This window comes from Emydura macquarii, unplaced genomic scaffold (genome assembly GCF_026122565.2).
Source record: "Emydura macquarii macquarii isolate MOO-44397 ecotype Brisbane River unplaced genomic scaffold, CSIRO-AGI_Emac_v2 contig_2924, whole genome shotgun sequence".
NCBI classification, from domain to species: Eukaryota; Metazoa; Chordata; order Testudines; family Chelidae; genus Emydura; species Emydura macquarii.
The window spans coordinates 254,005-277,879 of record NW_027133061.1 but is presented as its reverse complement, the minus strand read 5'-3'; the positions used below and the strand labels follow the sequence as shown (position 1 = coordinate 277,879).

The window sequence follows — 23,875 nt, the reverse complement described above, 5'->3', positions numbered from 1 at the left end:
TCCCTCTTCCACTGAGATGCAGAGAAATTGCAAACTCATCGGGGCATAAAGGTTCTTGACAAGCTCCAGTTACGTGACAAGCGAAAGGTATTTGAAGAGCCAGAAGAACAAACCTTGTTATTTTTCCTTTCTATTTTTGGCCGCACTGTCCCTTCCCTGTAATGAAGACGCCACCGCTGTTTAGGGCAGTATATTTTTTTCTGTACGATGCAAACTCCAGTCTCAAGGCAGCATTACCTCGCTGTGTGAGCAGGGGACTGGGAGTCTGGACTCCTGGGTTCTAGTCCCAATTCAAAGAGGGAGTGTGACCTAGTGGCTAAAGCAAGGCTCAAGGTTTTGGTTTCTCTCTGGATTCTGTTTCTGACCCTCCCTGTGTGGCTTGGGGGAAGAGGGTTTCTCCATGTGTCTGACCACCACCCAAGGATCGTTAACCCTGACCTACCTTTGCTAAGGGCTTTGAGGTCCCTGGATGAGAAACACTGCGCAAGGGCTGAGAATTATCACACGATACCAAGTTTTAAGACCAGCCTGGCCACCCCCTGCTCTGCCCCAGCTCTGAGGAAGAAGGATCATCCCAGACACCTGCTCTATCAATGCCACATTTTCCACCTCCACCAGTCCACACCTGCAGGCATTGCGCCCCCCTCACCATCAGTGCCCTACCAGCACCGAGAAGGATGGGCAAGGATGCAAGCCCATGCCCTGAGTGTCTAGCCCTGGGGTTCTCAAACTGGGGTTTGCGACCCCCAAAGGGGTCACGAGATAATTATAGGGGGGTCACGAGTGGTCAGTCCCCGCACATACTGTGGCTGCAGCTATCAGCCCCGTGCATGGCTGACAGCCAGAGCCCTTCGGAGCTGGGTGGCTGGTGAGCAGCAGCTGCTGGCTGGGTGCTCGGAAGGCAGCGCAGAAGTAAGGGTGGCATGGCATGGGGGGGGTTGTTACTTTGGGGGCAGGGGTCATCACAGCCTGAAATATTTTCAAAGAGGTCCCAGAAAATAAAGTTTCAGAACCCTGCCCTTGCCTCTGTTTGCCAGAAGCGGGGAGTGGACGACAGGGGATGGATCACTTGATCGCCTGTTCTGTTCGTTCCTTCTGCAGCACCTGGCATTGGCCGTTGTCGGAAGACAGGACACTGGCCTAGATGGACCATCGGTCTGAGGAAGTGTGGCTGTGCTTGTGAGAAACAGGCAGACACTCGGTAACCACCCTCCTTTACTCCCCCGCTAGGCAGAACACGCACTAAAGCACCAGTCAAGGTTGTTTGTACAGGGCCTAGCACACTGGGGCTCCCAAGAACTGCAGTAGTACAAACAACAACCGGCGAAGCGCTTGCTTTCCTGGCACGGGCAGGAGATGCCACAGGAAGGACTAGAAACAGCTTCCCAGGCACGTGACCATCCAGCTGAGAACGCCACCCTTGAGCAATACATCGTTGTAGCCTTTTTCACCCCAGCTACACACCCCCAGCGCTACAGGAACCGGAGCCGCTTGTGGGGCGGAGGGCGGAAGCCCAGCAGTGTCCCGGCCGCCCCGCATCTGGAAGAGGAGACGTTAACAAGGTCTGCAACATCCCGGCAAAGCAGATAGCGCGGAGGTTTTTGTGGTCCTGGACACAGAACCCTACAGAGTAAACTATGGTGCTCCCAGGTAGCTAAAGAAAAGTTAACCCCCACCCCAACCCTGTCCCTAATCCCCAGGGGACAGGAGTCTATTACAACCTCACCTACAGCGCTTTAGCTCAAGCGGTAGCAGCTTTTAGCCCTGGAGGCCCCTGGCTCAATCTCTGGTGTGTCGGCCATCACGTAAGCAGGGTCTCTTCCAGGATTCGAACCGCCGTAGGCCTCAGATGCTTGGGATGAGCTTTTGATCAGAGGAAGAATGTAACCGGCTGGCAAGTGCGTGTTATATCAGCAGGGACAAACCAAACAAACCAACCTTCCCATGGGCTGATATGAATGCTAGGAATGTCTGATAGCCTCCCATGGCCTGGAGTGGAAATCCCAGCTCCTCACAGCTACTGGGAAGGGTTCTGGGATTCCCACCAGGCGCTGACTGTGGAACTTACTCAGGGGCTGTTCTCTCAGAAGCCTCTGGCCAGTGGCTCCTCTGCTGCTGGGGAAAAGAAGGAGCCCTGACTCATGCCCCTATATCAAAGCCTGCTGAGCCAGGGGGAAAGGGCCTCACATGGAAATCCCCAGCTCAATCTGGAACCTGGCCCACCGCACTGCAGAAGCCAGGAGGAACAAGTGAAAAGGACTGGAATGGTGTCTGCTGGGTATCCACTATTCTCTCCTTCCAACCCCCTGCCCCCACACCATCTCGGCTCAGGCGGGGATTGAGGGAGTGGGAGATTCCCACCACTCTGCTCGTTTTTGAGGTCCTTTATCCTCTCCCCCTGTAAACAGCTGCAGGGCCTTTTCCTGCAGCTCACAGCCTCCCACGCAGCCCTCAGCAGCAGGATCCACAGGGTCCCAGCTGGGCATCCTACCACCGTCCTGTCAATCACACAGCTCCTTCAGAAAGCTCCAAGCATCAGCAGAGGCACAGGGGCGGCCTGCTTGCAGACTCAGACAGCCCTGCCTTGGGCCGCATCTACAAAGTTATCTTCAGAACCAGGAGGGCAAGAAGCTTCAAGAACAGCTTCGATCCTGCAGAAACCAACCAATGAAAGTGCCTGCCCACCACTGCCAAGACTTCAATCTCCAGGTGGTTTAGGTACTTCAAACCTTCAGCTTAGCACCCCCAGCCATCCCTTCTGGCTTGCCCACTCTATTACCCGCCCTGGGCACGGGACACCACATCTGGCAGCAATTTTATTTGCCTGTAGGAACTTGGGCACTATGGCAACGAGAGCAAGAGAAATCTCATTAACTAGGTAAATGAATCACCCGACCCTAATTTATCAGGGTTTAATTCATATCTAATCAAAATCCGTATTTGTGCCAATACAGGGAGGGGCTCAGATTGAATTGAAAGAGAAAAACCATGGCCGTTTGCACAGCCACCACTCCTCAGGAAAAACTGCAGCCACCATTCCAAAGCCAGTTGCCGCCAGAGGCCGTTGTCAGAAACAAGCCATGCTGGACTTGACTTCCTCCATAAGCACACCAGAAGGGATGGCTCAGCTGTCCAAGAATCGGGTTGGAAATACACAGACTCCCCAAAAGCACACCGCTTCAAACCCTCGCAGGGACAGCCCAGGTCTTATCGGCTCCACCGGAGCACCAGAGATCCTGGGGCACTTTTCATAATAAGGGGTTCGTTCCTCACCTCTCACCATTGTCTGTTGACATCCTCCATCCTAGAGGTGGATGCATTTCAGTGTGAAGCTATCGCCCAATGCTCCAAAGCCTGAGGTCTGGTCTACACTCAGAAGTTAGGTCCACATCGCTACAGAAGTCAGGGGCTCGAAAAGTTCACATTCCTGACCGCTGTAGTTAAGCCGATCTAACTCCCAGTGTGGACGCAGCTACGATGATAGAAGAATTCTTCTGTCGATCTAACCACCACCAATCAGGGAGGTGGATTAAACCCCTTCTGTCCCTGTAGGAAGCGTCTACACTACAGCCGCTTAGCTATAGCTGTGCTGCTGTAGCGCCTGTAGTGTAGACGTGGACTTACCTAGCTGGAGTAGTGCTTGCTGCTGAACCAGACTACTTGTATTAGTACACACTACACCTGCTAGTAAGAGCACGCAGGCACAGCCTGTAACTTCTAAAGCTCTGTGGGGATCCTCAGAGGATGAGAAGTGTTATTTTAAAAAATGCACCATATTATCATCATCATCAACTTTTAGAAAAACTCCATGGATCAGTTCCGGCTTGGGTGGCATTTAGAAATCTGAAAGTGTGTAGATGATAAATAAAATCCCCTGAGCAGAGCTGAGCAACACAGAAAGGGATAGGACCAAAAAAACCCCAAAACCCCAAGCATGCAGAATGCACTAAAATACCTGCTTTATTTCATGTCTCTCCACGCTAGAGGATATTAAACAAATGACAGCAGTGAAAGGAGAATACTACTTTCTGGGAAAGAATACGTGCAGGGTTTTCTGCATGGACTTTTGTTTCGGGAAGAGGTGGGAGAATATCCCACCATGCACTTCTCTCCCCTCTGTTTCAAACCAATGGCATTCCCCAGCCGCCAGCCTTCAGAAAGCATAGCGCTGGCCCAATCCATTCTAGTAACACCATCCCATCGCACCGCTTAGCCTCACTGGGCCATCCACTCTCCCAACAGCATTCAGCAGGATGCAGCAACCCTACCACTGAATCCCAGTTGGGACCATGTGCCAGAGATCATGCTAAAGGGGTCGTGTCTGCAGTCCAGACTCCCATTAACTTCCACTGGGAGCCCTGCCTGCGTGAGGACTGCAGGATCAGATACTTATGTGGTGCATAAGAGAGGGAGGGCATTTCCTCTTGCAGGGGAGCTTATCTAGGTAATTTACCAAGTGAGCATAGTCTATAGAGGAAGTTGGGTACCATACATGGAATAGCGCCCATCTTAAAATAGGCCCCGCTGCAGCCCACCGCAGACTGCATAAGAGATGGAAACAGAGCTGGAGGATGGGTGGGGTGGGGGGGAAACAACCCAGACAGTGAGTAACTTGCACATTGAGAGTAAAATTATTTAGAAACATTTTTATGTAGAAAAACTACACACACACACACACACACACACACACACACTCTCTCTCTCTCTCTTCCCCCTGTGGGCTCTGACCAGACAAACAAACATAGGGAATTCCCCAAGCCTGCAAATCCTCACAACCCACACACCAATTCACACACACACACACACACACACACAAAAACAGCCCATACACAATTTGTTTTGCACCATTAGCAGCTCCCCAACAACCCTCCTGTGTATCACACTCAAACACTGCAAAGTAGCCAGTTTCTTCAATTCAAAAGAGGCCCTGCCCATAAAGATGAACGAAAAATACCAGAGCAGCATCACTACATTTTATATTCAATCACAACCATTCAGAGGACAAATAAATAACGCAAACACATACCTGTCTAATGCAGTTTGCGGAGGCCTCACACTCATGATTCTTCACGTCTCTTTCGCTGATCCAAAAATCCAGGGTCCTCCGCTCTGACTGTTTTTATAATTTTAAAATCGCACCCAACCGGGGAAAAAAAAAATTTTTCCAGAAGAGGAAAACAGATCAAGATCCTGGAAGCTGCAGGTCCATCTTGAGTTTGAGTCTGAACATAGTCTTTTTTTTTTTTTTTTTTTTAATTTTTCCCCTCCTGTTTTCTTCTGAAAAAACTAAAAACCACACTTGCCTTTTTATTATGCCCAAAAATAGCCTTTTCAAGGCTACAGATGCGACCGAAAAAAATTAAATGGAAACAAAGCAGTTTTACTTCAAAATATTAAAGTCTTAACTGCAAAACATAGATAAAAAAAACCCTTATAATCCAGTTTTAACAGCTGTTCCTCTGTTTGCAGGGGAGAGACAGAGACTAAAAAAGAAAAAAAAATAAAATAAAATCCCTAGACTAATACTTGAAAAACCTGTAGCAGGAAAATAAAAATACCAGAAGCTCGATTCTCCCACAAATTGGCACTTCTTTTAGGGTAACAGCTGGGTCTTTCTTTGCTACCATTGAAAAATAAATAATGAATTAAAAAAAAACCATACAATAATATGTACACTGTTTCCGAGTCCAGTTCAACCCTTTAAAAAAAAAAAATGAAAGAAAAAGGATTTCCTAATTCTTTCTAACCCCACAAATTGTTTTTTTTAAGGTTCCTGAAACTTGACACAAATCAGTTTCTTCTTTTTTTAAAAAAAAAGAAAGCAAAACACAAAAAAGACAGCCTGCAAATGAAATACCAGCTCGAGCAAAACCCAGCTTCCGAAAGCCAAAATCCACAAGATCCCTGAAAATAAATGTTCCTCAATCAAAGATGCCCCAATTTCCACCTTTCCCGGCCTAGCTCCCCTTTCCCCTGTACTTTGCCTCTGAACCCCAATATCCCAGCCCCTGCAAGACACAAAAAAACAACCCACCCCTCTCCCCGAAATGGAGATTTCTTCCCTTCTCTATTGCTCTTCCTCCCTTTCCCCCATCCGCTGCTCTCTCTGGCTCTTCCTCTGTCTGAGTCTTTCAGTGGGAAGTGGGGGAAGGAAAAGGGAAGAGAGGGGGGGGGAGAAGAAAAAAAAAATACTGCACCAATTCTTCTTATTAGCTGGCTGGCAAATCTGGCTGGCCAGGTCCCTGTATCTCTGCGCCCGCCTCCTGTTTTCTTCCTTCTCTCACTGCATTCAGTGACAGGGGGAAAAAATCAGCTAAAAAAAGCCAGGGTCCCTGTCCTGGCTGGGATGAGTTTGTCTGGCTGCTGCTGGGCTGGGGGGGGGGGGGGAATTTCTCCCCCTTTCTCCTTCTCCCCCCCCAGCTCCAGGCAATGGCAGGGGGATGGATCCAGGCCTGGGTGGCAAAGCCTGGAATCCCTGGGCTGCTGCTGCTGCTGCTGGGAAGGGAAAGCAAAGCCCAGGCTGCGGCCTAGCTGCAGCTCTCAATCCCCAGCCTCTCCCAGCCCTGCCTCCCCCCAGCTCCAGGGTCGCCCAAGCCCAGCCCAGCCCTTCTCCCAGAGGCAGGGGAAAGGCCAGCCCAGGAGGGGGGGGGGGAGGAAGGAGGGAAGGTGACAGAGGCAGGGAAGGAGGGGGGGCAGCTCAGTGCAGCCTTTCCCCTGGCCTGCTGCTGCTGGGGGGGGAAGGAGGGAGGAAGGAGCTGCCTGGATCCCGGCCCCCCCCAGCTAATCCCTCCTCCTGCTGCTGAGAGGCACAGCCCCCCCTTCCCCTGGCTCCCCAACCCTCCTGCCCCGGGGGGTGCTATAGGGAGTCCCCCACCTCACAGCCCCTCCCCACTCCTCCTGTTCCTGGGGGCACTACAGGGGATCCCCCACCCTCACAGCACCCCCTTCCCCTCTTGTTCCTGGGGTGGGTCCCCGCTCTTCCTGCCCCTGAGGGGGTCTTAGAGGGGGTCCCCCACCCTCAGGGCACCCCCTACCTCTGTGCCAAGTAAGCGGGCAGCATGGCTTGTGTGGCGCAGCGTTTTGCACCCCAGTTTACGCTGGCGTGAGTGCACCCCACCGGGCAGGGGGGCAGAGGAGATCCAAGTCTCCAGCCGGGTTTCCCAAAACCTGAGGCAGCAAAAAAAAAAATCTGTCGGCCTTCGGAAACGGCAGCCTTGAATGATTCCTGCCTCGGTTTCCCCACCCATGAGACAGGAGGACAATATTTACCAGCCTTTGTAAGGCTAAGGACTGTTAATTATAGCTCCCCCTTTTCTCCCTGGCTCAGCACCCTCCTAGCTCCCTGGACTTCTTGGCTAGTGCACAAAGGGGCCCCCTTCCTGGTTCAAGTTCCCTTAACCCCTGGGTTTAACTAATCACTGTAATGAGCTTTCAGATCCTCAGCTGGAAAGTGCAAAGTGTCAATTACACCTGGGAGCTGTTTAAGCCCTTCAGACCCACCTTCTTTGCCATGACACCCCCAACTACTCCCCAATCTTCCTGAGGGGGAAGCTTTAACCCATAACACTCATTAAGTTGCTTTGAGATCCCAGGAGGAAAAGTGCTAGAAGATAGAGCTTGTTGGAACAATGTCATCTGAGCCGTTTTCCATCAGACAATGCCATTTCAACGCAACTACCATTTCCCCAACACGGCTCAACTCATCAAGTCGTTTACATAAAATGGACAATGGACATTCTGACAATGTTAAAACACTGGAACCAAAAAAAAAAAAAAATGGATTTGTGCATTTCAGAATCTCTTTTCATTTCCAAGTTAACTTTGATTTATATAGAAAAAGCAAAACAATGAAAAGGGTCAAAATCTAAAGGAAATATTTCAAATATAATGAAAAAAATCCTCATTTATCCAAAACTTTTTGGAGGGGATTTCGTTTTGTGAAAAATTCCAAAATTTTGGCTTTTTAATCTCACTTGGGATGGAAACTTGGTTTTTTTGGTTTTTTTTTTTAAATCTCAAAATGTTTCAGGCTGGAAAATCCATTTGCTGCACAATTCTCCTAGAAGCAACCAGGGTGCTGTCAGTCCAGTGGGCGGGACGGGGGACGATCCCCAGAGGAAGCGAGGGAGGTTCTTCAGGATCTTTTGGGCAACTCAATTCTTCTGCCACTCGGTGTGCACAGCCCCAATTGTCCTCAGTGTTGGCCTAGCGTTGTTGCTAGAGCATGGCCTAGCGTTGTTGCTCAGCCAGCGGGGGGCAGCCCCCCCAAGCATGGAGGTTGTCTGCCCATGGGGTGGGAAAGGCCTGCACGTGCTTAGAAGGGAAGACATTCTTCCCCAGTGCCTCCTCTGCAACCTCCCTCCCTCACGCCCTTGACTTGCCCCGGTACAAGTGAAGACAGGTAGAAAGCAAGGACTATGGAGGCCTTTACATTTTTCAGTGGCTTTATAGTAAGATTTAAATCACAACGCCCTTTCTGCTCAGCAGCAACGGGCAGAGCCACACCCTCAGGGTTAGATCAGTGATACCTGCATCACCTATGGACCCATCATGCTAGGTGCTGTACATACCCAGAGCAAGACAATCCCTGCTCCCCACCCCCAAGAGCTCACAGTCCAGAGAGATGAAATAAAGGACGGTTGCATCAGAGGAGGGTTTGGGGCACAGAGGGATTAAGTGATCCAGCCAAGGAGACAGGAACTGAATCTACATCTCTTGATTTGCAGGCCAGTGCCTTACGCACACGGCCTCCCTTTGTCTGTGAGCTTCGCTCAGAGATGCATGGATCATTGCAAGGCTCATGACCTTTGGGGCTCTTCTTAAAGCCCCAGCTTCTGGAGTCATGGGATGATGTGGGAATCTCAGTCAAGAGCTGCCCTCGGAGAGGTCTCAGGTTCACTAGGCCTCAGCTCTGCTCTTGCCACCTCCCCAGCTCTGCAGCCTGTTGACCTTTCTGCAACAGGGCGAAAGAAGCCGGGGGTGGGGCACTGCCTCCCACCCTCCTTGAAAGACCCAGCCAAGATCTCTGAGCAAGTGCAAGCATCAGTTCTGTGCCACGCTCCCCACCCACTGCACTGTCCAGGCTGCATCTGTTTCCTTCTAGAAATACCCTCCCCCAGCACCTCCTGGTTCCCTCCGGAGGAGGGTTTTCCTCCCGTCCCTCCACTGCTCAGAGCTCCAGCCAGACCCTTCTCTCAGGCTGGTGGGAGCACCGCTTGCCTGGTCATCTTCACCCCTGCATCCCCTGCTGCAGCTCTCCCTTCGCTGGCCCCGCAGCCTGCCTCTTATAGGAAGCACCACGAAGCCTGGTCACCTGACCCAACCACCGGCCCAAACCAGTGGGTAACTGGGGCCAGGTGAGGCTGGAGTGAGCCCACCGTCCCCTGAAAGGGCCAGCACGCCCAGACACCGAGGGGTATGGCCCCGAGGATACAAGCTGCAGGCCACGTCAGCCACAAAGCCCTGTGGTCGTGTCAAACCAGATCTATCCACTTCAGGGCCCTGGCCCCTTCCTCTGAACTAGATTGACCCGGGTCTGATCAGTCTGGGGATTCGCGTGTTCTTCTGAACCGTGGCTGGGAGCAGTTTGCTGTTGAGACAGGCTCTTGCTCAGGCTGGAGCTCTGGGCTTGGTGCAGGGACCAGCAGGTGAAATCCTCCGGCCTGTGCTCCGCAGGACGTCAGAGAGATGAGCGGAACGGTCCCTTCTGGCCTTGCAATCCACGACTCTATGAATATCGTTGCTTGTATGGCGGTAGCACCCGGCAGCTCCAGTCCTGGACCAGCAGGGCCCCATGGTGGTGGTCCCTGCCCCATACAGCTTCCAATAGAACATTTCCAGCCTCTTGAATACCACCACTAAGATAGTAACACTCACACGCTTCAATCAGCCCATGGTGCCAGGTGCTGCACACGCACAGGAGGTAACGGGAGTATTTTATCATCACTCCTGTCTTTCAGATTCAGCAACTTCCAATAAACCAAAGCTCTGCTGGGTTGAGCTGAGCCGAGCCATGACACGGCAGCTACCAGCAGGGGGCCCCCAAAGACCTGTGTACCCCACCACTCCTCATCAAACCCACTGTCACGTTCACTGCTGTGAACTGCCCTGCCTTCGTGTGAGTGGTCTTAGGTCACGTTCTGATCCGGAAGCTGCATGGACCCAGGTGAGTGGCGGCTGGCCCTTTACTCTGGAATACTGTCATTATTTTCCTTTAACTGATTACAGCCTGGTGTCTGTCTGTCCATCCCTCTGTAGTCCCATACACAAGCTGCTACGTTCTGAAAGTGAAAGGCAAATACATCTTTTTTCACCCACCTGGAGATGCAGCCTGGCTCAGTGGTTAGAGCATGGGCCCTGGGTTCTAGTTCTGGCCCTGCCACTGACTTAAATGCGAGCCTCGTTGCGCAGGGCGCTGCACAGACACAGAGCAAGAGACAGTGTCCCTGCCCCAAACGGGACAGTGTTGCCCAGGGGATAGAGCAATGGACTCAAGAGACCTGGATTCTATTCCTGGCTCAGCCACTGGCCTGCTGGGTGACCATGGGCAAGTCATGTCACCACCCTGTGCCTCAGTTTCCCCCATCAGTACGATGGGGATATTTGAACGATGCTGACCCTCCTTTGAAATGTACTTTGAGATCTCCTGGTGAAAAGTGCTCAGTCAGAGCTAGGGCTTGTTAAAGAAAGGGTGGAAGGGGAAACTGAGGCACAGAGCAGAGCGGTGACTTCCCCAAGTTTCATGGCAGATCTGGGGCTAGAACCTACCGTTTCCATGTGGGAATGAGCCAGTTTGGCCCCAAGTGTTTCCCCTGGTGGCACCAAAGCTTTATTTTGGGGGGGGCTTTGTCTATTATCCCCCTTGTAATAATGAGTGGTGAGCTAGAGGCAAACTGGTGCTCACCCAGGCTGCTCACTAGTGCCCTACAGACCATGACTCAGAGACGCTAAGGTCTGAAGGGACCAGTGTGATCATCTAGTCTGACCTCCCGCACGACGCAGGCCACAGAACCTCACCCACCAATGCCTGTACCAGACCCTGACCTATGGCTGCGTTACTGAAGTCCTCAAATCATGGTTTAAAGACTTTAAGGTACAGAGAATCCACCAGCAAGTGCCCCAGGCTATAGAGGAAGGCAAACAAACCCCAGAGCCTTTGCCAATCTGCCCTGGGGGGAAATTCTTTCCCGACCCCAAATATGGTGATCAGTTAAACCCTGAGCACGTGGGCAAGACTCGCCAGCCAGCCACCCAAGAAAGAATTCTCTGTAGTAACCCAGAACCCCCCCCAGCTAACATCCCCTCACAGACCATTGGTGTATCTACCACCAGCAGTCAAAGACCAGTCAATTGCCAGCTAGGCTGTCCCATCAGACCATCCCCTCCAGAAACGTATCAAGCTCAGTTCTGAAGCCAGCTCGGTGTTTTGCCCCCACTGCTCCCCTTGGGAGGCTGTTCCAGAACTTCACTCCTCGGCTGGTTGGAAACCTGCGTCTAATTTCAAGTCTAAACTTCCTGCTGGCCAGTTTATATCCGTTAGTTCTCGTGTCCACATTGGCGCTGAACTTAAATAGTTCCTCTCCCTCCCTGGTATTTATCCCTCTGATGTATTTATACAGAGCAATCCTAGCTCCCCTCAAACTTCTCTGGGTTAGGCTAAACAAGCCGAGCTCTTCGAGTCTCCTCTCATAAGGCAGGTTTTCCATTCCGCGGATCATCCTAGTCGCCCTTCTCTGCACCTGTTCCAGTCTGAGTTCATCTTTCTTAAACACGGGGGAACAGAACTGCACACGGTATTCCAGATGAGGTCTCACCAGCGCCTTGTGTAACAGTACTAACACCTCCCTATCTCTGCTGGAAACACCTCGTCTGATGCATCCTAGGATGCACTAGCTGTTTTCACGGCCACATCACAGTGGCAGCTCATAGTCATCCTGTGATCAACCAATACGCCCAGGTCCTTCTCCTCCTCTGTCACTTCCAGCTGTGACCGTCCCAGGCGCTCAGACACCTGGTGACAGGTGCAGCCTGGACTGAGAGATGCTAAAGCCGGAAGTAGCCGTCATTGTGATCATCCAATCAGGGCACCTGCATAACAAGGCTTCCCTGGATTCAGTCCTGCTCCCTAGCCACGCGCCGTGGCTGAGTGCGTGCAGATCTGTGCAAAGCACAGCCCAGTGTGGAGGCTGTGGCATGTAGGTTAATATCGAGCTAGCACCCAGGTGAGCTAAGACGCGCCACCTGCTGGCACATCAGAATAAGCAGCGCTGATCATCAATAGAATCAATTTGGACAAGCAGCACCCGTCCCCCCCCCCAAATGACAAGGTTGGTTTAGTTCTAACTTGGCCCCCCCCCCCCCGCTGCAGACAATGACAGAGCGATTCTGGTCTACAAACAACCTTTATTCACCAGGTTCGGCTTCGTCGTTTACCGAGCCGGGGTGAGCGGAGACAAGCCGTGCACACGTCACTGACAAACGAGACGCGGGGCTGCGACGGGGCATTGCCGGGCGGGCGGAGAGGGGGAGGCGATGGGGCGATGCTGCACTGGAACACATGCCTAGGGACGAACCAGGCTGGGTGGGCGGGCAGGCGGGCTGCTGACTCTCTAGGCTCCAGAGGCAGGCAAAGCGAACGCCCCCGTTCTGACGCTGGAAGGAGCCGGCCTGTCCAGGCGAAACGTCCGTGCTGAACTGCTGCACGGCAGGTGCTTCCAGAGTACACCTCTTGTGCCGAACGGCCCAGGAGCCCCCCAGGCAGACGTAACCATCTTTGCGATCATCCAGTCGGGGCGCCTGCAGAACACGGGCCCTAGGGCGTCCCTGGATTCATTCCCGCTTCCTGGCCAAGCGCTGGATGTGCTAGCAACACCCTGATTTCAGCAGGGGGCCGACTGAGCACAGCACAAGACCAGGCGGAGGAGTTCAGAGGGAGCCCAACAGCCGGGCAAAGGGGATCAATAACCAGGCACTCGGCAAACACTCCACAGGGTGTTGGAATAAGCGGGCGGAAAGTCAAGAGGAAAGACTCCCCCCTTGGGTTTCCAGGCTTGGGAATGTCGCCCAGCAAAGGGAACCAGGGCCCTGCGTTTCCCCAGCGAGGGTGGGGCGGCGGCTGGGGAGTCACAGAGTCAAAAAGGGGAAGAATTATCCCATGGGGGCAGCTGAGTGATTACTAGGAAATAGTGTGTCAATGTCAACTTCCACGTGGCCGGGCCACTCATGTGGACCCAGTGCAGGGCTTTGTCCCCTGGAGTAGCTGGGTGACGCAAGAGCTTGATGGGACAGATACACCCCCACCCACCAGGCCTTATTCTGTAGCTCACACAGGAGAGGCTGGTGCTTTCGAGCCAGGCGACCCCGGTTCCATCTCTGCGGATGACCCACCCAGCTGCAGCTTCACCGGAGCCAGACCACATTTTTCCTTCTAAAGGTTTTTTCCAACAGAAAACAGAACCAAACCTGTTGTCACGTCAGGAGGCTCCCAGCGAATGAAGAGCTGGGGGTCAAGTGCTGGCTGGGCCGTCCCAGAGAGAGTGTGTGTCTGATCACAAACAGTGGCAGGGCTGGTTTGGACCCAGGGCCAGTTGTGGGGCAGCTCAGAGGCCTAGAAAGTTTGGGGTGCGAATGGAGCAGGGCTCGAGAGCCTCCCGGTGGGTTTCAGGCTGCTGGGGTGGTGCATTGAGACCATGCTGGGAAGACGGAGGGCTCTGCACACTCGTTGCCCCGCTGGGAGTTGTGGGTGGAGGGGTTACTGGGGGCGCGAATGAGGATGAGTCACTGGTGAACCCTGGTGGCTGGTTTGCTGGGGGCCCGGACAGCACCCTGCTGGAAATCAGACGCCTCAGCCCCATGGCCAGGGAAATGGTGGGTTGCGGAGCATCTGGTCTGCTAGCTGGTTGGCTGAGGGAATGGCCGGGGTCCCCTGGGATGGCAGGAGGATGGAATCAGGGCTGGAGAAGAAGGGCTGACATCCCCCCCCCCCATCTGCCTTAGGTGGGATCCAGGGGCCAGCCAGCTTTAAAGCCAGCCGAGCAGGGCATGCTGGGGGAAGCCGTGGCATGGGCAAGGGGGTGGGGGCTTCGTAACTCAGGGGGATAGTGCAGATCTTCGCCTCCCCCACCGCGCCCCAGACCGATGGCGCCCTTGTCCTCACGCCTGCCCTCGAGCTCCAGAGCCGGTTTCACACCGAGGCAACTCTCTGCAGAGGAGGCCGCCTCTTCCTCCTCTTCCTCCCCTTCAGGCTGGGAGCAGGCTGGCGGGAACTCCAGCCTCTCTCCAGCCATCGCGCTCCCGCGGCCCCTCGTGGCGCCCAGGGGGAGCCCGGGTAACACTCTGCCCTGCAGCCTACTGACGCCCGTCAGGAGGGCTTCTGATCTGGGGAGTCCCGCCCCGCCGGGGGGGCGGGCCCTCTCCTCCAGGGGCAGCGCCGGCGGGCCGTGATGGAAGGCAGGACTGGAGAAGTGCGCCCAGCTGGGCGAGCTGGGCAGGGGGCACCGGGGAGGGAAGCAGAGCTGGTGGCTGGCGGGGGGGCCCAGGCCAGGGTGCGGGAGCGTCGATGGGAAGGCGGCCAGGCGGGGGAACTTGTCCTGCACGCCCATGCAGCAGCAGGAGCCGAAGAGGCAGGGAGAGGGCACCGAGCTGAGCCCTGGAGACGGGAACAGAGACGGGGAGCGAAGTCAGACCAGACCAGACCAGCTGCCCTCCCCCCGCCCCGCGTCCCACGGCAGCCCCCACGTCACGGAGAGGGGCAGCGACGTGCCATAGCTCAGTGGCAGCATTAGGAGATGGAAGCCAGGACTCCTGAGTCCTACGCCCAGTGCCTGAGCCGCCTGGATTCTCTCCGGGCTCTGCCGCTGCCCTGCTGGGTGACCTGGAGCAAGTCACGTCACTGGTCTGTGCCTCAGTTTCCCCTCCCACTCTTGTTCATTCAGACTGCGAGCTCTTGGGGACAAGACGGTCTCTCACGGCCTGCAGAGCCCCACACGAGGGAGCCCTGGACCCAGCAGAAACCAGGACAGGGACGGCCTGTCGCCATGTGTCTCTGCAGCACCTGCCAGGACGGGACCCTGCTCGCCGCGGGGGGAGGGGCTCTCTGGCTGTGTGTCTGTGCAGCGCCCGGCACAATGGGGCCTGCATCTCAATCGGGGACGTGATGGGGACCGGCCACGGCTTGCCAGACGCTGCCGCTCGGACTGGGGAACGGCGGGGCCCTCCCACGCTGAGTGTGTTATCAGCAGCCACCCACTGACCTGGGACACTAACGCCCTTGCACACACACACACACACACACAGACACACGCTTGTGGGTTCCACCACCAGCTCTCCTAAACACTCCTCTCTGACCCTGCTCTGTACTGCTGCCCCCCAGCGCCCCCACCCCCCCCCCCCACACACACACACAGACACACGTGGCACTTACGGGCCCCGCTGGGCATCCCTTTCTTGGTCCCTGCGTTCGCCATGTCCAGCGGATCCCAGAGGCCTCTGTGGAAGGCCAGCTGGTCGGCCAAGGTCTGGTGGGTGAAGAGCACGTTCTGCAGGAGCTGGAGGGGGGAGGAGTTTTGCAGGGCAGACCCCCAGAGTTAGGGTTCTAACAATTAACCAGGGGTCCCTGGGGCAGCCTGGGAATGATGCCCACCTGCCTCCACCCACGGGGCAGCCTGTGCCCCCATCCCAGCCTGATGCACGGGGCAGCCTGTGACCCATCCCACACCTACAGGGCAGCCTGTGACCCATCCCTGCCCCATGCACGGGGCAGCCTGTGACCCATCCCTAGCCCCGGGGCATCCCAGCCCCAGGCTGTGTGGGTACCTCGCTCTGCCTGCCGGTGGTGATCCCAGAGGGGCGGTACACGCTGGCAGCCCCCATCAGCAGCGGCGGGGAAGGGTAGCGCACGTCCCACAGCGGGCAATTGATGAAGATGAGTTTGCTGAAGTTAAACTTGTAGGTGAACCTCTTGCCTTTGGTCTTGTGCAGGATGCGCTTGTTGTAGTAATACCTGGTGGGGGGGAGGGAAGAGCCTGAAGCGTTACAGCAGCGGGGGACAGACGGACGTGTCACTACACGGACAAGCCCCGGGAAACTGAGAGAAGATCCAGGAAATCTTTTACATTTGGAAAAAAAAAAAAAAAACCCTGAAAATCTCCTCTGCCCTGAGCAGCAGAAAGCGCCGAGAACTCACACGAGGTCCCAGCCCTTCATTAGGAGCGACAGCAGAAATTCCCATCTGACTTCACCTCCTTCCCTCTGCCTTCCCGCCGGGCCGCTCTGTGCTAGGCAGAGGGCGACAGAGGGAAGAGAAAGAGGAAGATGTTCTTCCAGAAAAAGAAAAGAGAGAAAGGCTCTCCCGCCCTCTCCGGCCCTTCCACTCTCTCTTCCATCAGCCTTCCGTTTCCTGCTCAACGGGCTCTGGGGTGGGCCAGGGCATCCCTCTGAGTCCATCCCAAACACGGCCGGACTGAACCAAAGTTTCCCCTCCTCCTTTAAAATCTAGGTCCAGATGTCACAGCTCGCGTATCTCGGTGCTGGACCTGGGCCTGAACCCTCCTGCAGACAAGGGAATTCAGATTCAGGCCCGTTGCTGACCGGAGTGGGTTTGCCTCTGATCCCTCGCAGTGGGAAGAGAAAGGACGGGGCAGCGAGGACTGTAAATGGGGTTCTATAATGAGGCTGCTAGACACAGACAGACCCTGCAGTTCCCTCTGGTTCGGGGACTGAGCTCCCTAGAATCCCTGAATCCTGGCGTAGACCAAAGCGGTGCTGGACCGGGCTGCTCTCCGCCTCTCCAGCTAATACCCAGCCTCTCCTTTGATTGATAAACTCCCTCTCTGTGCCAGGATCGAGATGGGTTCCCGTGCTCCCCGCCCCACGTGGCCCCTGCCCCACACCTGAGGGCCCGGCTCAGCTTGTCGTAGTTCATTTGCGGTTTGCATTTCCTCCTGCCCCACAGACGCGCCACTTCATCAGGGTCCTTGATCACAAACTCCCCGTATTCGCCCTGCTGCCAGGCGATGACATGGCGGAACTCCTCCTTCTGCAGCAGCTCCAGGATGAAGTGCCAGAGCTGGATCTGACGGGAGCCAGGGCTGGATTCTGCCTTGTAGGCCCAGTCTGGGAAAGCCAGCCCTGCAGAGCAAGTGTGAACATAGTCATACCCCAGCTACGGGGCCACTGGCTGCCCTCAGCCTCCCCACAACTCCCAGGAGACTTCCTGTCCTAAATGATTACGTAGCACTGCTGTGTGGCTGTTAAACAGCTGCCGCATTCCACCCCAGCTGCATTTCAGTGCTGGGTGGGTGATCCCTGTGCAGCATTGCTGGCTGTTAAACAGATGCCCCCAGAGGTGGCTGCATGTCAGTGCTGGGTGGGTGATCCCTGTGCAGCATTGCTGTGTGGCTGTTAAAAGCTGCCAAGTTCCACCCCAGAGGTGGCTGCCTTTCAGCGCTAGGGGAATGATCCCTGTGGGTATCGTCTGTCCCGTACTTTGGGAGTAAATGTGCTGCATAAATGTCCAAGATTATGGTACTTCCAGGGGGATGCAGCTGCTCAGCTCCCTGACACAGCTTCACCCAGCGCAGCATTATGAGGACTTAGCCCGGCTCTGCAGGAGGAAAGGGAGATGCACTTTCCTCTCTACCCTTACAGTTCGACACGGAATGGTTTCTATTCTCACCTGAGAGCCAGTAGGAGCTGGGGACCCCCTCGGACACGTAGCCACAGTGCATCTTACAGACCTGGGGATGCACAAAAGCAAAGCCGCCAGTGCAGTGAACGCGTTTGCCCTGGAACGTGGGCTCGGATCTCAGGGCAATGCCATTGTCGACGCCTCGAGCCATTGTTGTGTGTTGAGCCCATTGTTGAGCACAGAATCATCTGATTAGTCAGGACGTTCCCAGCTCTGCCACTGACTTGCTGCGTGGCCTTAGACAAGTCACTTCTCGCTGTCTTTTGCCTCAGTTTCCCCCCCCCGCCCCCTCTTTGCAAGGGGGGTTATTCCCTAACTCAGAGGTGCATTGGACATCAGCGCTAAAAGGAAAGGGATCTCCCCGCCCGCCGGCATCCCGCCCCATTCACACACAGACGCAGATTGGCTCCCTCGGGGATTTCTCCTCTCTGGTTTCTTGCAGAACACGTACTACCGGGCGGCACACGACCTTTGCATACGGCAGGGAAATAAAGACAGGGTGCGTGCGGGAGCCCTTGGCTGACGGCTCTTGGCCACGCCAAGAAACCTGCCACCACGCTTTGGGCTGGTGTGTTCTCTGCATCTGCCCCTCCTAAACCTAAAGCTACGGCAAGCGAGCCCTGCCCTGTGAGCTGCGGAGGATGTGGGAAGAGTCACTCCAGGCCAGGACATCCTGCTTCTGCTACAGAGGAAATGAAAGGCCTCTTTCGTTTTAAATCCCGGCCACCGACGGAGTTCGGGATTCGAGATTTCCCATGCGCAGGCTGACGGGGTGTGTGTGTGTGTTTGTTGACCACTGCTGTGTGGTCCCTGGTGTGTGTGTGTGTGTGTCTCCCCCTACTACTGCCCCCTGCCCGCAAGCTTTTCCCATCACTTCTGTAACTGGGATGAAGAGCTGTGTAACTTCACCATAGTCAGACGCTACCTCCGCTCCTTGCACAGGGTAGCAGCAAGAGGCTGTATTTCCTCCCCTAAATCGCTCCTTCTCCTGATTTCCCTGTGAGGAGCTTAGAAAGGCTGGATCTGAAGGCAGCCAAAGCTCCTCTGCAACCTAAAGACGAAGCCTAGACCCGCACGCTACAGGGCATGTTATCGCTCTCAGCCTTTGCGCCTCACGTCTCCTTGGCCAGCAACCGGAAAATCGCATCTATTGTCTACCTCTCCGGAAGAGCGGTCCTCCGCTCTCCTGCCTCCAGGAAACGTTCTACACTTCATTGTCTACAGGTTCTTCAGCGGCTCTGGCCATCTAACTCCTGCTGTCTTCTCTGGGGCATCACTGCAAACAGAGAGTGTTTGCCTTGTTGCTTGGGGCACGATATTCATGAGGCAGAAAGGGGAGAATCATATAACAAATGCCGGGCTGGAAAATTAAACCACAGGACCTTCTAGAGACCTTTACTGTTCCCCAAGTCGCCAATTAGGGCACAGGACATATTTCTCATTCGCTCTGTTGCCATTTAGAGAGAAATTTTCCCCCTCCCCTTCCATGAGAGTTGTTACTAAAGGAAAATGCATCATTTTTCTACTGAGAAAACTCTTTTTTTGGTTATGATTTATAATCATTTTTTGAGCATCTGAACACATTGCAGGATTTCAAACATCATAGGGTGAGAAGCAAAAAACCCCCATTCACCCTAAATTCCCTAGATAAAACTGTTGGCTCAGAAAGAAAGAGAAAGAAAGAAAGAAAAAAACTTGAGAAGGGGAAACTGAATTGGGAATTGAATGAAATGGGCTAAGATTTTAAAGTGGCTCCTTTGAAAATCACAGACTTGAAAACTAGAAATCCTGGGAACTCTCCTGTCTAGAATTCACCTACCTTGCTGCTGAGATGTAGATCTCCGGGGATTTTTTCAGCTAGAAACTATTGCAGGTAGTAAGAAATGAACGAGAGAGAGAGAGAGTCTGAGAGTTTTAGCAAGATTCATCTTTATATATAAAGGAAGGGGAAGGGTTAATTTTAAATCTTCTTACCCCACTCCCAGGGAAGAGGGGGAGAGAGATCTCCTACTCTATCGGTCCACAGAAAAACTGCAGTTAGTCCTGAGCACCCAGCTTTTTAAATAGCTAATAAATAACTGGACAGGCAGCCAGGTCATGGCTGTACGTATATGAAGTATCCTCCTAGACCAATGCACCTGCAAGGAGAAGTGGGCGAAAAGAGGGTCAGAGCTTGTAACCAGCCAGGAGTGACTCTGCTTTTTATTTTTGCAACAAAAGAATGTAAGAAATTCATGGTTCAGTTGAGACAAAGGGCTGGCCCCTCAGCTGGCGTAAAGCGGCATAGCTCCATTAAGATCAATGGAGAAACTCTGATTCCACCCACTGAGCATCTGGCCTGGCGACTTAAAGAAGGCAGGTTCTGAACTGAGAGAAAAGCCAGGACTGGTGAATTTCACGTCCTGTGACCCTCAGAGGAAACGTTATAAGAAGAAACTTCCTATCGTTTTGTCCCCAAACAACAGGGAGCAGAAGAAGGGCCTGATCTTACACACTTATCCACATGAGAAATGGGGCGTGTGGGATTCTCTGTAATGATTGCCTTTCCGGGAAACGCTGATCCTGGGAAAATAAGAGTCAAATCTAGTTTGATTAGCTGGGTTTTTTTGTTTTTGTTTTTTTACACAAAGCTGTTTCATAACCTCTTTCCACAAAAGACATTTCCACTACAAGGAAAGAATCCATAGACTGAAATGCCTTTAATATTCGGTTTCTCTTTTTTAAACTATAGGTTTTTTTTCTTCCTGAACTTTCTCTTATTTTCCAGAAAAGTCTTAACTGGTTGGTTTGAGAATAAAAACCAAAGCCCAAAAAACACGGCAAAATATTTTGGAGCGTTACTGAAACGGACAATCAGCGATTTTGTAAAACCAGGGTCAAAGCAAATAAGAGAGTGAAAAGGAACATTAAAGCAAAAATATGGTGAAAAAGCAACATTAAGCCAAAAAGCATCAATACAATTATCTGGGTAGATGAAAAATATTTTGGATTGGCAGGATCCGGGCAGGGCGGGGGGACAATGGTGGAAAACAATTCTCCACGTTTTGTGGGATGCACTTTGTCCTTGGTTCTCATCGTGTAAATGACTGCTCAGGAGATGGCTAGCTGAGACGTGGGCCCAATACTTGTTCAGAAAAGATCCATTCTAAGGGCTCATTGATATCAGCGGGCGTTTTTCCACTGCCTTCAATAGGTATCTGTTCAGATACACACAGATACAAAGGCCTGATCCTGCCGCATGCCACGGAGGGCCCGATCCTGCCAACACTCCAGTTAGGTCGCTTGTTCCACAACGGATGGTTTCATTTAATACAGTTTGTTATAAAAAGAAACACACAAAACAACAGATTTCTCCCATCATGGGAGTACTTGGGTGAAAGAAGTTATTCCCAGTCCTAGGTATTTGTGTTCAGATGGTCCCTAGGCAGGTGACCAGGCTTTCGGCAGATTCTAAACAGCCAGCTGGTTTTGTACGGAGCATGGACACAATATGAAAGCTACTGTGGGGATGGCTCCAGGCATCGCTGAAATCAGCGAGCGATTTCCTACCGATTTCAGCAGGCTTTGGATCGGGCCCAACGTGCAGCACCTGCTGTGATAAAAATCACAGTCTCTCTGGATTCAGATCCAAAATGTGATGGATGAGAAGAAGATTGTTCCCGCTATTAAATGAAAACATCCCGTGTGATTTAATATTCACTCACCTTAAAAACAACAACAGACAATCATGGCAATGAGGAGGCAGGGCGAGTGAATTTCCCTGGTCAGGTCTGATTTCTCTGCAGAGCTCCCTACTCCCTATTACCACCGGCTCAGGGTGATATTTACCAGTTCCGTCCTTTCCCTTATTCCAGACCCTGCCTTTATGCTGGGATGGATACTCACCGAGCGTCCCCAGCTCGGCTTTTGCATTTTCCTTTTATTATATTTTCTGGACATTACAGTCAAACAAATACAATAAAGAAAATTCTCTCTCCTTGGGTTAAAGCAGAGATGCAAACAGGCCACTGAGGGTAACAGCTGGGAAGGCGAAGAAGCTGCTAAAGACATCTCTCTGTTATTGGATCGGCAGTTAAGTTTATGAATAATGATTTTATTATTTCTTCCTCCTTTCCCAATAATTTGCCCCTTTATTCCTTCTAGTCTTTCTTCTTTTTTTCTTCTTTCTTTGCTTCTTTATCATCTTTTCACTGTGTAGGGCGGGGAGGCGGGGGGGGGGGGGGGCGGGGTTGTTTGTTTGTTTGTATTTTAAGTCTGTTTGAAAAGTAAAATCCTGCTTACTGGACCCAGGCCCAAAGGAATTTACGAGACGCACAGAAATGAAATCTTGGCTGGTTGGCTGATTTGAAAACGTGACCTCTCTTTATAGTTCCCTTTCCTTTGAGCCAAGCCCTTGACAGCAACACGTGGAAAAGTTTTTCTTTTTTAAAACTACATGTTTTTAAAAGTTGGAGAATCCAATTGTAGGGCCTGATCCTGCAAAAGCTGAAGCACGTGAGTGACTGTGCTCGTGGAAATGATCCTCCTGGGCCCGGTTCCACGTGACACCGAGACCCCTTTACACTGCTCTGCCAGAACAAATGGGCCTTCGTGTCACTTGGAACCAGGCCCTCAGGGGGGTGACCCAGCTGGCGGGAGAGATGAAGAGGAGGAGAGGATGAAGAACAGACACTGGTGGAAGGGAGGGAAGAGGGACAAGGGGCTGATTCTGATCTCAGGCTTGTGTTAATCCAGGCTCATTCTGGAGTCCCTCCTGATGTACACCAGGCTGAGATCAGAACTGTCCCATCGGCGGGGGGCGGCTGGCCAGCGCTCCAGAGAGGCAGGGAGTTGCTGAGCGTTGCATTGGGGAGGGTTTTTCGCCAACCACAGTCAGGCCCTGCTCCCGCAGGCTCGTGACTCTAAGTGTCCGAAGCGGCTGTGGTAGAACCACACCGGCTGCCTGAGAGCAGAACGTGGCCCAGCGCGCGTGGGGAAAGCCCCGAATGGGACTAGCACAGAGCTCCCCCTCGCTCTCCTCATACTGCCTAGTGGTTAGAGCAGGAGAGACGGGGTCCTCCCCGTGCTGCCTTGCGCTGACCCTCCTTTAGAGAGCTAAGGACTGTCAGGCTCAGTGTTCCCAGGCTGCACCCCGCAGCTCGGTTTCCAGTGACTCGGTCCCAGCTCGCCCTGCCCAGCCTAGGGCAGGAGAAAGCCGAGGGGAAGCAGAAAAGGGCCGTGCGGGGAGATGGGAGAGACAGGGTGTGGCTGGGAGAGCGGTACATGCTCCTTAGCGCAAAACAAACAGGCCTGTCTCTGGGGCAAGACTTGGCTGGGTTCCTGCCCCTTTATCTCTCCAAAATCCCCCTCCAAGCTCCTTAGCCGGCCCCGCTCATCCCAGGGCGTTTCAGCCTGCGTCTGCTTAGTGTGGAGAGGGGGAGACGGTCAAGGGCCTGTTTGTTTAAAAGCGTCTAATGCTATTAAAGCAAGCGGATTAGGGGACATCGGAAGAGACAGGAGGCTGGGAGGGGGCTGGCGTGGGGCCGGGAGGGGGGAGCAGGGCGTGGACGGAGCCGTGAACACAAGGACAGCCAGAGCTCCACGTCTGAAAAGTGACCTAAGGTGCTGGTTTGACAGCGCTGTCCTCGGCTGAGATACCCCGAGGAGGAGCGGTGCCAGGAGACGCACACTTCCCCCCTTTCATTTCAGGGAGTAGTTTTCCGCTCCTGGCCAGAGCAGGGGGCCGAGAGCCAGGACGCCTGGGTTCCATCCCCAGCTTTTCAGGGGAGTGCGTCTAGTGGGTGGAGCAGGGGACATGAGTTCGAATCCTAGCGCTGTCAGTGCCGCATGCTATGTGCTCAGATACCAGGTACCGAGGGCCTGATTCTCATCTATACTCAGCCCCCCTTTACCCCACTCTGGCAGCATAAAGGGGTCTCGGTGTAGCTGCTACTAGGCTATCTGTATAGATGGTACCACTGCGATTCGATAGCTAGACGGACAGCGTTTAAACAAGTCCCTTCCCCGCTCTGTGCGTCACTTTCCCTCGCTGTGACGTGGGGCTGAGGGGGATAACACGGAGCTTTTATCTAGCGCTTTTCATCCCGAGAGCTCAAAGCACTTTCCAAAGCCGGTCGATATCATTATCTCAGTTTTACAGACGGGGAAACTGAGGCACGGAGCAGGGCAGGGACTGGCCCGCGGTCACTC

General features: G+C 53.5%; 2 protein-coding genes across 3 annotated transcripts in view; both read right to left on the bottom strand.

The window, feature by feature from the left end:
• The window catches only part of ARHGEF11 (Rho guanine nucleotide exchange factor 11), a 71,809-nt gene extending 64,450 nt beyond the window's left edge, over window positions 1–7,359 (bottom strand). Inside the window, exons 1-3 of one of the 2 annotated variants that reach the window (XM_067569416.1) lie at window positions 7,270–7,359; window positions 7,035–7,167; window positions 5,027–6,283 (exon numbers count right to left, since the gene is read on the bottom strand). In XM_067569416.1, the coding sequence (XP_067425517.1) occupies window positions 5,027–5,061 (35 nt within the window). In that variant the 5' untranslated portion in view covers window positions 5,062–6,283; window positions 7,035–7,167; window positions 7,270–7,359. Of the gene's footprint in view, window positions 1–5,026; window positions 6,284–7,034 lie in introns of both variants that reach the window. The other variant, XM_067569417.1, reaches the window with a different exon arrangement.
• Window positions 7,360–13,991: 6,632 nt separating this feature from the next.
• LOC137167398 (ETS translocation variant 3-like protein) lies at window positions 13,992–17,726 on the bottom strand. Its single transcript, XM_067569528.1, has 5 exons — window positions 17,675–17,726; window positions 16,890–17,127; window positions 15,814–16,000; window positions 15,422–15,545; window positions 13,992–14,647 (listed from the first exon to the last, which is right to left on the bottom strand). The coding sequence occupies exons 1-5, from the start codon at window positions 17,724–17,726 to the stop codon at window positions 13,992–13,994; spliced, it is 1,257 nt and encodes a 418-aa protein (XP_067425629.1).
• Between the last annotated feature and the right edge of the window lie 6,149 nt (window positions 17,727–23,875).